This window comes from Tursiops truncatus, chromosome 12 (genome assembly GCF_011762595.2).
Source record: "Tursiops truncatus isolate mTurTru1 chromosome 12, mTurTru1.mat.Y, whole genome shotgun sequence".
NCBI classification, from domain to species: domain Eukaryota; kingdom Metazoa; phylum Chordata; class Mammalia; order Artiodactyla; family Delphinidae; genus Tursiops; species Tursiops truncatus.
In genome coordinates this window covers 32,658,875-32,674,553 of record NC_047045.1, presented here as the reverse complement: position 1 = coordinate 32,674,553, position 15,679 = coordinate 32,658,875, and the positions used below count along the sequence as shown (strand labels likewise).

At 34.1% G+C, this 15,679-nt stretch overlaps 1 protein-coding gene across 4 annotated transcripts in view; it reads left to right on the top strand.

The window, feature by feature from the left end:
- ASCC3 (activating signal cointegrator 1 complex subunit 3) overlaps positions 1 to 15,679 on the top strand; it is a 332,868-nt gene that overhangs the window by 132,614 nt on the left and 184,575 nt on the right. For all 4 annotated transcript variants that reach the window (XM_019929490.3, XM_019929491.3, XM_019929493.3 and 1 more), the window contains exons 11-13: positions 2,499 to 2,663; positions 12,189 to 12,365; positions 15,014 to 15,085. In XM_019929490.3, coding sequence (XP_019785049.1) covers positions 2,499 to 2,663; positions 12,189 to 12,365; positions 15,014 to 15,085 — 414 coding nt within the window. The remainder of the gene's footprint in view (positions 1 to 2,498; positions 2,664 to 12,188; positions 12,366 to 15,013; positions 15,086 to 15,679) is intronic.

Below are 15,679 nucleotides of genomic sequence, written 5' to 3'. Positions count from 1 at the left end.
GCCGCGGAGCAGCTTGGGCCCATGAGCCATGGCCGCTGAGCCTGCGTGTCTGGAGCCTGTGCTCCGCAATGGGAGAGGCCACAACAGTGAGATGCCTGTGTACCGCAAAAAAAAAAAAAAAAAAAAAAATCAGCTTAAAAATTTTACTGTTTTTCTCCCCTAGGAGGAATATATTTCACTTAGAGAAAAAAAGTATTTTAGTAGTCATGAAACAATCACAGAAAACTAAACATTGTAAATTTACTGTTTACAGATGTAAGAAAAGTTTTTTGTTTTGTTTTTGTTTTGTTTTGTTTTTTGTTTTGTTTTTGTTTCCCCTTTGTTTTAAAAGGCAAAAGATAATAATATTAATGTTTGAGTTAATTACCTGATGAGGTGGTTCTAGCAAGTCATAGGTCCTTTGGTTTTGCTGTCAACTGGAGCATTTTAAAATTGAATACACCAAATTGTTGGCACAGTAGTGGTGTATAGCATCTCAGCTCTGCCATTTTCCCAGTGGTCAGGCTAAAATTGGAACAGTTTGGAATAATGATTTTCATACTCCTGAGGGAATAAGTACATGTATTGAGAGAAATTTGAGTTGACAGTAAAAATATTGACAGTTAACCCATGCCCTAACACAAGAGCAGATGGAAATGTCTTGCATGAGTTCCAATTCATTAAGCAAATGTGACACTTTATTTTCTAGCCATTTTCGTTCAGGGGATTAGAGTAATGAAATGGTAATATAAATGAAGCCAATTTTCACTGTGCTGAAAGTAAGGTGTATAAAACAAAATGCTAAAATGGATTTTTAAGGTTTGGTAGTATAGTTTTCCGATATCTGAAAAATTTTACTTTACAATTTAATCATTACCACATTATTATCTTTGTAGTGTACTTTGTAGCTTTCTTAACATTTATTAATAGTAAGCTTATTTTATATTTTAATGTGACATGAATTTACAGTTTAAGAGAATTACTGTTTTTGAAATCACATGGGCATATTTTTTAGGACTTTGAGTGAAAGGGTTGTTAGTAAGTGATCCCTGGGTATATTTATAATGATATATCTTGGGTTATTTTAAATTTGTCATTTTTCAAAGTAGAAGTTCTGTTTAAGTTATTGGAATATAAAAGAGATGTTAATTAATGCATACTGAATGCTTCAACCCATTTTAGATCTTAAAATCCATTATACATCTGTTTATACTTGATTCCAAAGCATTTTTTTAAATGTAAAATTTGATGTGATCTCAACATTGCCATTTGGCTTTAGCAAATTAACTAAGTAGCTTTGGATTTGTAGTATTTCACACCTTAGATATGAATGCCTTAATCTATTTCATTATAGTTCACTAATTGTTACGTCGAAGTACAACTGCTAAATTTTGTGGTTGATATAGTTCATTTCAAAATGATAGCAGTGATATCTCTAATAATGCAACAGGTTATATTGACAAACTTGGATTTTGTATTTGTTAAGAATTATACATCAATTGCAATCTAAAAAAATAAGATTATCATCATTCCCATAAGCGACTTCAAAAACAGACCTGAGATAACACAACAAAAATGTTGAGAACAATCTGACCCCCTTAACCTCTTCACTCTTCAAAGCATAGTGGGTTTTGAGTGTCATCAGTCTCTATAAGCTGATATACTGGATAAGAAAAGCTTTGCTTTTGATTTGTTACCTCATGTGTTCTTTGAGTTATATAAGGGCTTATTTCCTAGTTCACTATTACTGTAGTAGAAGGTTTATTAAACTTTTCTTTTTTTCTGCTATCGTATGCTTTTAGGGGACACAAACAATTCAATATTTAGAAAGCAAATAGACTTATAATCACAGCTCATGTCAAATGGTCTCTTCTAAGAACTTATATATAAGTACCCTGGGCTTACCTCCTGCTCTTAGTACCCTGGATCTCCGGTGACTCATTGTTTGTGTTGCTGTTTTGTGCCAGTTATGCTGTAGTATATGTATTGTTTTTTAGTATAAACTTCTGCATATACTAGTTGATATTAAAGGGTAGTTTTTAAAAACTGTGTGTCAATAGTAAAGCTTCCTCCAAATTTGGAAAAGTATAAACAGGTAACCATTCCTAGAGTGGATCCTTGGTTTCCTTTTCATTTCCTTTTAGTGATTTATTCACTTATTTTTGTCCCTTTTCAAATAAAAGCCATTATCAGTACACACTTGTTTAGAAGATAGTGTCATTTGGTTTCTTACATTGTAAGACACGTTTTAAGCAAGCCTGTGTATTTTGTACACTTCACACTACAATTTACAGACAGACTACCTTTACTGAGTTTTAATGAGTAACTGCTTAATATCACAACTTAAAGAGAAGTGACTGTTGTCTACAGTGAGTCAGATATCATTCTGGGATATTTGTAACACTTTATTTGATCTGTGTATAGGTGGTTAATCATATTTCTTTTTGAATAACACAGTGGAAGTTTAAATAATATGTGACCTCTTTCCCCTTTTTAATTTATCTTTTCTTGTCTTATAGATGCTTGTGACCACACCAGAAAAATGGGATGTAGTGACAAGAAAGAGTGTTGGGGACGTAGCTCTTTCCCAAATTGTAAAGCTTCTTATTCTTGATGAAGTTCATTTACTTCATGAAGATAGAGGACCAGTATTAGAAAGCATAGTGGCACGTACTTTACGTCAGGTAAGGGGAAGTTATTTGTAAGCTTATTTATTTATTTTTTTTTTGCGGTATGTGGGCCTCTCACTGCTGTGGCCTCTCCCATTGCGGAGCACAGGCTCCGGACACACAGGCTCAGCGGCCATGGCTCACGGGCCCAGCCGCTCTGCGGCATGCAGGATCCTCCCGGACCGGGACACGAACCTGCGTCCCCTGCATCGGCAGGCGGACTCTCAACCACTATGCCACCAGGGAAGCCCTGTAAGCTTATTTTGAGGGATAAGTTTTTAAACTTAAATGTAACATTCAAAGAAATATTAGTATGTATTGTTCATGGGGATAAAGATAATTTTCGTAGGGAGAAACCTTCAGCTATTTCATTTTTATGGTAAAAGTACCCTATTTTTCTTCCTCCCATGTCTTATGTTATTGAAGTCTCTTTAAATTAACCAAAATAAATACAGGAAAACTTCTATTCTAAACCTGTGTTTTAAAGCTAAATGTAACTTTGACTAAGCCGTATTAAAATATGGTAGAACATAGGAGAATATTAATTATTCATCCATTTCTCTCCATGCCTGACCTCTCCCCCCACTGAAAAAAATCTGGAAATGATTTATATTTTCCTTAATATACTAGATAAAATGAAATATCTCCTAATGTGCGTAATCTTAATTGTTATTTTTAAAAAGGGACGTGTACTTGTTGTCTCTAGTTTTGGACCTTGTGGTAACTCATAAATTGTCCAAATCAAAATTGGTAAATTCATCAATGATCTGTGATTGTTTTCTGTCACCCCTCTTTCCATTAAGTGAAAAGATATCTTAAAGTACCCATGACTATTAAAATGATGTTTGTTGGTAGATTGTACATGTAAAGACAGTAGATGAACACTAGTTTTTTAACATAATCAAGAACTCTAATTCCTTGACTTCCCATCTCTTATTGTCTCTGATCCATATTCTCCTGGCTTTATTTTCTTTCTGAAATAGCCAAGACTACATGACCAGTTTTTTCTTTTGTCAATAGCCTTAACTTATTTATCCCCTGACTCCCTGGCAAAATTCCAATCATGAGTCAATTGAACAGTATGTTTCCCTCCAGTCAGATTGCTAAACACTAGCTGAGATCACACAGGGGTGGTGGAGACTAAGGTCACTACACATTCGTAGACTCTGAATTCACCTGAATCGTCGGGGATTTACCCCGTAACTTCGGAGCAGCTTTGCTTCTTTTTTCCAAGCTTCACCAGACTCCTCCCTCCTTCTCCCCACCCTGTTGTGCCTCATTCTTAGAAGACAATACTTTTTACTGAGTGGAAACACAGGCCTTCATGGCTGAACTCCCTCAGTTTGCATCCAGAAAAAACCTCCCCACCATCCAGCAAAAGCCTCAAACCCCTTCCCAAATCTATCCTCATCATTCCATCCCTCATCCTTTAGTTAGAGGGCCCCTGTCCCCTTGTCTTCGACTCCATTCCTTTCACTCTGTAAGTTATCCCTTTTCTTTTTCCTGGGTCTTTAACTTCTCCTTGTCTGTGAGCACTGTGCCTTCAGCTTTAAAGAATTGCAAAGTCCCACCCATCTTTACCAAAACACCTCCCTCAAACTATCCTGCTCCAATAACTTCTGCTTAGTCAAGCTGTTTTTACCACTCAGCTTCTAGAAATATTAATCTATATTCAGTTTCCCTTTTGATTTCCAAACTACTGTGGTCTGGTTATTGCTCCAGCATAGGTCATAAAAAGTTTTTTTGTTTTTTGTTTTTTAACCAGGATATAACTCATTATTTCTTCAGAATTGAAACTCTTTTCTCTTGGACTCCATGATGCCACCCTGCCTTGATTTTCTTTACTTGATTTTTTTGGTCACCTACTTAGCTGCTCTTTCTCAGGCTCCCTTGCTCTCTCCTTTTCTCACCCTTGAAATGTTTACATTCTCCACGATGTTGGTTTGCAAATTGGCTTTGTACACAGAGGGCAAGGAGAGAACTGAAAAAAGAGGCAGACCACTCCAGATTGGTAGGTGACAGTTTTAATAAGCAAGGGAACTTACTTCTGAGGCTTGTCTTGGGCAACTGCAAGATCAGTCGACCTCTACACCTGCCTTAACTGTATATAGAGGCCTTAACTGACTTCAGTCACATATACTGTCCAAATGGTCTCAACACCACATTGCTATCTCAAGGCTGCATCCTCGGGGAAGCTTCTAGCTCAGGGAAGGCAAGCGGAATGCATATTCCTAGGACAGCAAAGGGGGTGAGGATCCTCTAATTGACAAGGTCTAGCTTGCAGATTAATTGGCAGTCACATCCTCTCAGTGACCTTTTCCAACACAGGACTCTGGTCACTTGCCATCTTCTTTTTTTATTCTAAATATTTACCCTGGGAAAATAACACTTCTGTGCCTGTGTCACTTAAATCTCTGCATGTAGTCCAAATCTCCCCGCTGACTTCTATTCCTATCCAAACACAGTTGTATGTTTCTACTCTGATATCTCATAGACATCTCTTGCTTAAACACGTCAGAAACTCTGCCATCTTCCCTCCCTATTTATAAATGGCATGACAGTCCATTTGATTCTCAAGCCCAAATTGAGTGTGTGGGAGCCACACTCAATTGTTCCTTCTTCCTTAACACTCACCCTCACCCCAATGACTAGTTAGGTGTCAGTTCTTTATATTTCGTATCCTGAATAGCTCTCATCTAGAACTAGGTATGGGAATTTAATATGAAGGGAGTACAAAATTTGAGGAAGTTTATATTGCATTTTCAAATGTTTTAAAATAATGTACTTTCATCTGGTAAATCCAACATAAAATTCTAGATGATTTAATGATTTAGCTATACCAGACAAAACTCAGTGCATTAAAGAAAATATGAAAGAGCATTTAAAAAATAACCTTGAGGTGGAGAAGCTCTAAGCAAAATGCAAAACTCCAAAGGTTACAAAGGGAACATGTGGCGCATTTGGATATGTAACTATTAAAAACTTCTGACCAGTAAAGATACCTTCAAAAAGTCCAAATGTAAGTCAGAATAATAGAAATTATTTGTAGCACATAAAATAAAGCTTAAATGTCCTTTATAATTAAAAGGTTATTGTAAACTAGTAAGAAATATGTTTTTTTAAAAATTTGGAAAAAGCACTTTACAGTGGAAATAAAAATTCTGAAAATCATAGAAAAGATGCTTAAAAGGAATCCAAATCAACATGAGACATTTCTCTTACATAGATTTGCAAAAGTGAAAAAAGAATGTAATTTGAAAATGCTCACTAAACTGTGTTTTTACTTCTAGAAGTCTAACCTATGGAAATAATAGCACAGACACATAGATATAGTAACACCAGTATTCACTGACGCTTTCTTGTTAGCGCAAAATATGTTGGAAACAACCCAACTGTCCAACAAAAGAAGAAATAGTTTAATAAATTCCATTAATTCATAAAATAAAATGCCACTTTGCAGTCTTTAAAAAGAACGAGGTAGAGCTATATGAACCGGGTTTAAAAGATATCCATGTTATATTCTCATTGAAAAGACACAATATACAGCACAATCCCATTTGTGTAAAGAAAAAAAATGCAATATATTTATATTCTCATTCACTCATTTAGTGAACATTTATTAGCTACCTGTTATGTGCTGGCTACACAGTTCTAGGTGCAGTGGTTATAGTTACCAAATAAAGTTCTTGCTTACAGTTAGATTTTTAAGGTGGGGTAGAGCAGGGTGCATAGATGTGGAAGCATATGCAACACGCTGTAAAAGTGGATTTATAGTAGGGATGGGATTAGAGGACTCTTTAGGACATGTTCACTTTTTACTATATAAAAATATGTGCATGCACATGCACAGATGCACATACCTAAAACACAAAGCATTGAAATATTCAAAGTAGACACACAAAAATCAGAGGTTTTAGCTAATACCCAACTTAAGAATAATGTCAATAATACATGTAGTTGTGAGACAGTGGTGAAGCATGGAGAAGTCTGCCACTGCCATCACTGTTCTCCTTTCTCGCCACGGTGGATCTGCTCTGGCGCAGATTTTGCTTGTGAGGTCTCGAAAAGAAGCATGCAGGACATCATTTACACAAAAGAGACCTATTTTGATCATGAGTTTTTTTTTTTTTTTTGCGGTACGCGGGCCTCTCACTGTTGTGGCCTCTCCCGTTACGGAGCACAGGCTCCGGACGCACAGGCTCAGCGGCCATGGCTCACGGGCCTAGCCGCTCCGCAGCATGTGGGATCTTCCCGGATCGGGGCACGAACCTGTGTCCCCTGCATTGGCAGGCGGACTCTCAACCACTGCACCACCAGGGAAGCCCTGTCATGAGATTTTTAAAAAAAATTTTTAACAGCTTTATCGAGGTAGAATTGATATACAAAACAGTGCATATGATTAGTGTATTAGGTAAAGTGAGATTAGTGGTTAACAGAAGGTACTGTTTCCCAAGGTGATACTTTCCGATCACGAAATGTTTTGATTTGATACCTTGATACGTACATAGCTTAGTGATCTTTTCAGGGAGCCAGGCCACGTAAGTCCATACATTCCTGGTTTGTTTGCATTGAGCCACCTAGAGAGCATGTCCATCAGCTAAAAGCATTACAAAGATAAAGCTTTCCTGCAACTATAGAACATTAGAGGTCAAGTAAATACCATTAGTACATTTGCCAGGAGGTCTGTCATTAGCATGTTTACAAGGGGATTTGACCAGGGCATCTTTCTTTCTTGAGGATTCCCAGTTGAGAGAGAAAATAGATTGCAGGCCTGCTGCTGATGCTTTCTGTACATATGTACACAGACACACACATTATGTACCATATGTACTTTGAAGCATTCGTTATAAATATTTTGTAAATTATGAATATATAATAGTATAATTTTCTATATATAGTTTATAAACTGTGAAGTAAAATATATAAAAATTATATATTATAGGTTTATTACATATGTAGTATAATTATAAACATATCATATGTTAACATATGATATAGGAATATATAATACATTGTATGTAACATGGATATATAATATGTAAATATACATTAATTCATCCTGCACATTGGCTTCTTCATAATATACCCAAATTCCAATTGTATAGTTTATCACTTACTGTGCTTATAAACCTTTGATGACTTGCTGTTTGTTATCTTAAGAAAAATGTTTAAATACTTTAACTGGACGTTAAACACTACTGAAGCCCTGACCTATTTGTCCAATTTTAGCTTCTTCATCATATTCCTTACCTGATGTAGGTTCCAGCCACACAAAACCATTTATTCCTTCCCCACTTTTTTTCCAATGCCATTGGCCCTCTTTCAGAGGTAAAACTAATCTTACTTACGTCAGAGTGTATTGTTAGTTATGAGATGAAGGGTTGTAAATGCAAAATTATATATTATTGCTCCACACGTCCATCTGTTGAAAACTTACTATTCTTTTGAGTTTGCCAAATATCACTTCTTCTATGAAGTGTTTCCTAGTTTACCACTCAGAAAGAATTACACCTTTTCTGTGTTCCCTCTGTACTCCCTTTCTTTGCACATTTTTAGCACTCATCACAGTCTTCCTTATAATTTCACAACGTAACTATAGGTAATTCTGTCTTTATCTCTCACTAGATTTTAATCTCCTTAACAGAATGAGCTATATGATTCTTCTCATATTTCCAGTGTATTAGTGCAGTGCTCATAAATATTTTTAGAAAAAATGAAGTTCCTTTTTGTTTGTTCCTTGTGATTACCAGACATTCCCAGTAGATGGCAGTGCTTTACATGGCACTTCAACAATTTGTAACTAACATAGATACACCATAGGTAGCTATTCTAATGCAGTGTAGATTCTGTTCAGGTTCTGAAGTTGCATGGTGGCATTAGGGACTAAATTCACAACATACTTGGCATGAGTGAAAGAAATTTGGAAAATAAAAAAGTACAATGAAGCCCTAATCTGTTATATTTAACAACATTGAACTAACATTAGTTGTAACTAAATTTACTTTCAGTGAATAGACTTTGTCCAAACTTAGATATTATGTGAGGGACAATGCTATAAAAATTTACTGCCTAGTTTTTGGGCTAATGATAAAGAAGAAACTGTAAAATGTTAATTTTTCATAGCTTTCAACTATTAATATTTTCAGATAACTCTGTATAGTGTATGGAGTTTCGAGATGTGGTTTAAGACATAAACTTCCAAATTATCCATATTTAAAAGAATATATTTCTCATACAGGCTTATCTGTGTTGAGAATGATATGATTTTTTTAGATTAAAAAATACAGTTGTTGTAAAATGGGGTTTTAGCAGAAAAATATCTCTAGTGTTTGCAAGGTATCATATATTTAACATCAAAAGTCCTTAAAAATATACTCAATAACTTTTGTGTTGAATGATTTTAAAACTAAAAATCACCTTCATATCCTTTCACATCACCATCAATAGGAAATAGAACTATGGTATAATTAAAATTATCATTCTAATTACTGTAAAGGATTCTAATCATAGCATGTAAAGGAGGTTTCTTAAATAGTAGGTAGGGTCATCAGTTCCCCTTATTTAGGGTTCTCTTGTTTGGGTTGGGTTTGGTTTGGGAGCCATATGTATATCTCATAGGTAGTGTTTTATTTAGTCCTCAAAGAAGCCCAGATAGAACCCATAACAGTGAGTAAGCAGATTCATTTTTGTCCTACTTACAGAATGAGTTTGGAAGGCACAGGGCCTCTCTAAGTGCCTGTAAATAATATTTGTGTGAGGGAGTGAACTCAGGCCCTTGGACTTTCCCAGCCCATATATGCACTGTATAGAAATATCCAAGGAGAAATCTGACATTGGGAGCTGCTCACTTAGGTATAATAACTCGAAGATACCAGCATGATGCAAGCAAGTTTTGACTAAAATTAGATGTAAATAAGAGAGACATAAAAACTGAAAAAATAGTTAAAATATTTGCCCAAGTAAATATATCCCATGAATCCCCTTATTTTACTTATGATAGCAAGAAGGTGAGAATGACTTAAAAGTTCCTAGATTTAAAAAATAATAATATTGTATAGTCTTTTGTTAAAGATTGAGAATCTTTTTATATGCATTCTCTCATAAAGGAATTTGGTTGAAGGTTAATTAACTTACCAAATTCATTCCAAGTCTTGTGTACTTTTAAAAATCACATCAGAGGTTTTCAAACTTCTTCCCAGGTAAGAAACCCTTTTTTAAATTAAACTTTTACATGGAAGCCTAGTATAGAAAAATATGAAAGCATGTGGGATTTGAAAACCCGGATAGAAAGGATATTATAGGTGCATGGGGCTGCAGAATGCCCCCCATACTTCTGCAGAACCCCTAGGGCTTACCTGTGAATGGTCCTGGACTGTTCCCTTTAGCAACATTTGGCATCTTAATTTAAAATGGGAAGTTTTTATGTGATGAAAGTAATACTTTCTCTTGGCAAATGCTTAACTTCCTGTATTATAAATATAAAATATAGAGAATTTGAATAATATAATTAATGTCAGAAAGTGGTCAAGCATATAGAATTGTATACCCTAAAAATAGATAAATTATGTTCATCTTAGGTGACCATGGGACATTTTCTCAAAGCAGAAATTGAAAAGATCATAGTCTTTACAAAATACAATAGAGGGACTTCCCTGGTGGCGTAGTGGTTGAGAGTCCGCCTGCCGATGCAGGGGACTCGGGTTCGTGCCCCGGTCCAGGAGGATCCCACATGCCGCGGAGCGGCTGGGCCCGTGAGCCATGGCTGCTGAGCCTGCACGTCCGGAGCCTGTGCTCCACAACGGGAGAGGCTACAACAGTGAGAGGCCCACGTACCGCAAAAAAAAAAAAAAAAAAAATAGAAATTTAGAAATAACTTCCATATGGTAAAACAAAACTATATACACACACACATACATATCTATATATGCATATGTATATACAAACACATGTATATGTACATACATTCTACACTTTTGTATTTGATAAACTGAAGACATAAAACCCAACCACTTGAAAGAATAGTCTTCTGACACTGAGAGTTCAGTAAGTGATCATGAAAGGAAGGAAGGGAAAGAGAGTGACAACATTATTATTAGAAAATAATGAAAGTTTATTAAGTACAGACAGAGTTTATAATTCAGAGTTTGAATTATACTCAAATGAAACAGGAATGTTGGGACTATAGTAAGTTAATTATTAAATTTTAAATGTTGGGTAATTTTAAACAGAATGTTCTAAAAAAATGGAAAAATAGTACAGTTGAAAAAAATTAAATACAAACTAGGAAACCAATAGAATTAGATTTATTAGCTAGAAACCTTCTATATTTTTAAAAAAGCAAAAGCTAGGTTTTAAAAAAGTAAAATAAACATAACAAATCCAATCACAAAAAAGTAGAAAACCTATGAGTAAACAAAATTAAAAAGGATAAAGATCTTTTAAGAACGTTTAGAGATGGAAAAAGATGAGAATACTATCAGCTATCATCATAAAAACGTAATTGAAAGAGAATGGAATAGTGTCGTGTGCTCATCAGCAGTAAAATGGAGAAACTCCTTGGCATGCGAGATTTCTCATGATCATCTCTACACTTCTACATTTCTAGCTCGTGCCATTAGTGTTGCTAAGTACAGTACCTTAAACGCCATTCTTCCTGGCCTACCTGGCAGGTCCTAGCCGCTCTCTTAGAACACCGACAACTGTCACCTCTGCGTGCCTTCCCTGACTTACCCGAGCTTGATTAGTGATCTCTCTTCATTGTTCTCAGTTTTTAGAAGGTGCTACTATTAATGGGACACATTACAGTGTTTTTTTGTAGTTTTTACAGACTCTTAAACCCCTGCTCTCCTGGCTTTGTGCCTGTCATTAAAAGCTTAATAAATGATTGACGAACAAATTAATTGATGTTTTCAGCAGAGCTCAGCCACAAAATTAGAATATTACACCCCACCAGTGAACACAAATAATGCAGCTTAGGACATTCTTTGAGTAGTTTGTGATTTTCTTCCCCCAAGTTTTGGCTGTTGTTCCACACAAACTCTCTCTTATACAGTATATCATTTTAAATTTAAATTTGTGAAACACTAGAAGAATCTACCTTAATTATTTCAGACTTCTGTGGTTGTGTGTTTAAAATGAATTTGAAATTATTGAACTTGAGAATAAAGAGCATATACTTCTAACACCTAAAATTATAAAGTGGTACAGCTTACACTAAAACCTAACACATGTCACTTGCCTTGTTAAATTTTTAGGGGGGAAAACAACAAAACAGAAGAAACTATTTAAGAATTTTCCAGTTCAGAAAATATACTAAAATTACACTTTTAATCACTTTATATCATTCCACATGCCAGATTTAAGCCAGTTTTTTTTTCACAGTATCTGTCTTTTAGACTGTGTTGTTATTCTCAGTTTCTTCAGTGATCTTATTTTATTGTGACTGTTTCATCGTTTATACTACTAAAACTTATTTTAAACTTGGTACAAATCCAGATGGGTTGAATCTATCTCATATGTTAATTAAAATAACCCCTATAGGTTGAATCCACACAGAGTATGATAAGAATTCTTGGACTGTCTGCAACCTTACCCAACTACCTCGATGTTGCTACGTTTTTACACGTTAATCCCTTCATTGGACTTTTCTACTTTGATGGCCGCTTTCGACCTGTTCCTCTTGGACAGACATTTCTGGGGGTTAAAAGTGCAAATAAGGTAAACATTTGTTTTAAAACTTATGTTTTCTTTTCCAGAAATATTTTTGTTGATGTATTGTTTAATACTTGTTTGAGGTTAGAGACTCCAGAAGACCATTTCAGTCACATTACAAATATCACAGCCTAGAAAAAAAAACTCAAGCATACTTCCTCAGCTATATGTAGTAGAATGTCTCCTGCTCCAAAAAGCTGCTTGTAGTAGTTTGCATTGCTATTATCAGTGTATATTTTGTATTCTCAGCTAAGAACACAAGTTATATATAAGAATATGTTTCAAAATGTTAATTTGATAGGGTTGAAGGCCAATATGAAATAATAAAAGACTTTAGTTAAGTCAGTAATATATATCATGATATAATATTATTCATGTAAAATAAGTAATACCTTATATGCAATAGAAAAATAATTTCATGATAGCAACTATTAAAGGAGGGGCTCTATTTAACTTATAATATTGTATAACTATCATATTAATTATATACATAAGTGGCATTTCTGAAATTCTTTGCAATGTTTTAAAAAGTCTGTTTATCTAATTCCTTAAATAGTATTACCATGTACCATTTGCATTATCAGGGTGCTTATTTTAGGCTTTTATAATGTCATGAAGGAATATTTTGCTTAAAATTTATTTGTTTATCATTCTGTTTAATGACACTTCCCCCCCCCCCCGTGGAAGAAATAGTTTTAGGAGAAGATTCACGGGCCATATGACCTCTTTATAAAAGAAAGCAGGATAGAATCCTGTGTTACTATGTCAACCTTGGTCTTTAGTGTATTACATTACTTTTGTCTAAAAACAATTGTATTAGTAAAACAGGGTCATTTTTAGCCTACAGTATTATAAATAAAATACTCAGCTTAGAAAATACTAAAAGCCAATGTCACTGCAACAGTTAATATGCTCCATCTGCATTGCATAAAAGTAATGTATGTTTAGAATTGTGGGGAGCCATTTCAGATGTATACATAGAAGGACAGCTCATGTTATGGTAATAGTTATGATATGCATCTTTTACCTTCATTGTTTCAAGGGCTTTTCAGTATTACTTGTTGCTTGTTTTTTTCAGCCATATCTTAATATATGTTTGATTTTTTAGTTTATTTTAATGTATCATTAGAACAGATGTAGAGCTGTTTATAACATTAGATTGTTCTTTCAACTTATAATTTAAATGATTGCAGATGGTTCTCACAGAAAGATGTAGAGAAGAAAGTGTTTTCAGATGCTTGTCAGGGGTCTTAAAACTTATTTTCTTTTAATTTCATCATAGAAGGTGGTAAATCACTTACAGCTAATTAACTTCCATGTATTTTTCACCACAATATGTTAGCATTGTAATCACAAAAGGAATGGTGTGAGATGTTGAACTATCATAATTATTTTGAAGGTTTAAAAATTTGGCAAAATTTAAAAACTATTTTTACAAATCTTACACAGTGTAAATAGTAAATTAATTATATATATTCGTTATAAATATGCATTTTTGTCTTACTAAAATGTGTTAGTTTTACGCTCAGCTGACATACACAGTTGGTAACAAGAATTCCCCCAGGGTGTTGTTTAATATATTGTAACCGTTGTTAATTTGTCATTTCTTATAGTAAGGAATCCTTTTAGATTTCTTAGAGTTTCATTCAGAAGCTCACGATGTGATTCAGTTGTGGAAGAACACAAAATAGGAAAATGGTGTCCATGACACGTCTAATTTGAAATAATGGCTTTGACCAGAGCTCAATCCAAAATTCACCAAAAAAATTACTGAGAGTTTTGTTTGGAGAAGTTTTTGGTTTGTTGTTTGTTCCAATCATTAATGGAGAGTAAATTGTCTTGTGATTATCTCATTTTACTTAATCACTATAAGAGTTCCAGAATGTTAAAATGTTTCCTTTATTAAAACAAAAAATCTAAATTTTAGTCATTTCAGTTGTGTAACATTTTCATCCCCTCCAGACTCTTAATAAATGTTAAATAGAGAGATGCAGGCTGTGTCACATGCCTCCTCTTTGAGGTAACTACCTTACCTTTTTGGTTGGAAGTTGTCTCATCATTAATAGGGAAAATGAGACCTTTTTTAAATTCATTAATTTGATATTAAATTTCCAATTAATCTGGAAAATGTTTCTGTAGAAAAATATCTACCGAACTCTGTATACATTACAGAAATAGTATGTTTCCTTACATTTTAGCTTTGTATGTCATGATATTCTACTGGTAATATTCCGGTGATTTTGAGAATTACACAGGAAAGCTCTATGTATAGTTTTATAGACTGAAATAGAAGAAAAACAGTCTGAAGAATGGGCTTCTCTGGTGAAAACAGTGAAAAGAACTTTAAAATTATTTTAAAATATCTCTCACTAGAATATTATTCTTAAACTTATTGTCTTTAAAAAACTTGCATTCTTATAAAGCTAGTTCACTGAAACTATTGCATGAGGTATTTTATTTGTATTTTTTAATTATATTGTGTTTATTTCCGATTGGGTTGTTATATATCAGGTGTTGATATTGCAGGTGTTGTTTCTGCATTCTGGCTAGTCTGAAAGTAAAAGGAGGTGCGTCGTAATTGATAAAGCTTCCTTTGTGGTTAAGAAGTTTATAATTGCTTCATCTGATATTTTTCATGTTTTAAAAACTTTAAGGTGCAACAGTTGAATAACATGGATGAAGTATGTTATGAAAGTGTTTTGAAGCAAGTAAAGGCTGGACACCAGGTACACTTTATTTTATCCTGTTTTTAGAGAACACTTAATGATTAAAATTATTAATTTTTATGCTCTTAAAAAGGTTCTTCAATTCTGAGATAATGATTCACAGGTTTTATTTCTTAGTAATTTTTTAGCCCACTGGGTAGCCATATAAGTCATAAAATATTCATAGGTAATATTATCATTCCAGTATTGATAGATCATTGCTGTTTTGTTTGCCACTTTTATTAAATAGATAAGAGAAAGAAGAATTTCATCCTTTACATTTCAGGTTACTTCTTTATTTATTTTAAAGCACCAACCTTCTCTCATACATCAAAAATTTTAATTTACTTACATAATGTAAAACATTTAAATGTTATATTATTCTTACTGTTTTCCTGAAGTAGTAGCAATTGAAATATATATAATAAATTTTCATATTGTTTGGATATTAAGAACTTTCAAAGTTCAAGATGCTCCAATCAAGATTGTTAAAAAAAAAAAAAAAAGTGTAATGATGTGTGTAGCCTTTTCAGATTGGTTTCTTTCACAATGTGTATTTGAGGTACACAAATCTCTGTCTTTTCATGGCTTGATAGCTTATTCTTTTTAGCACTG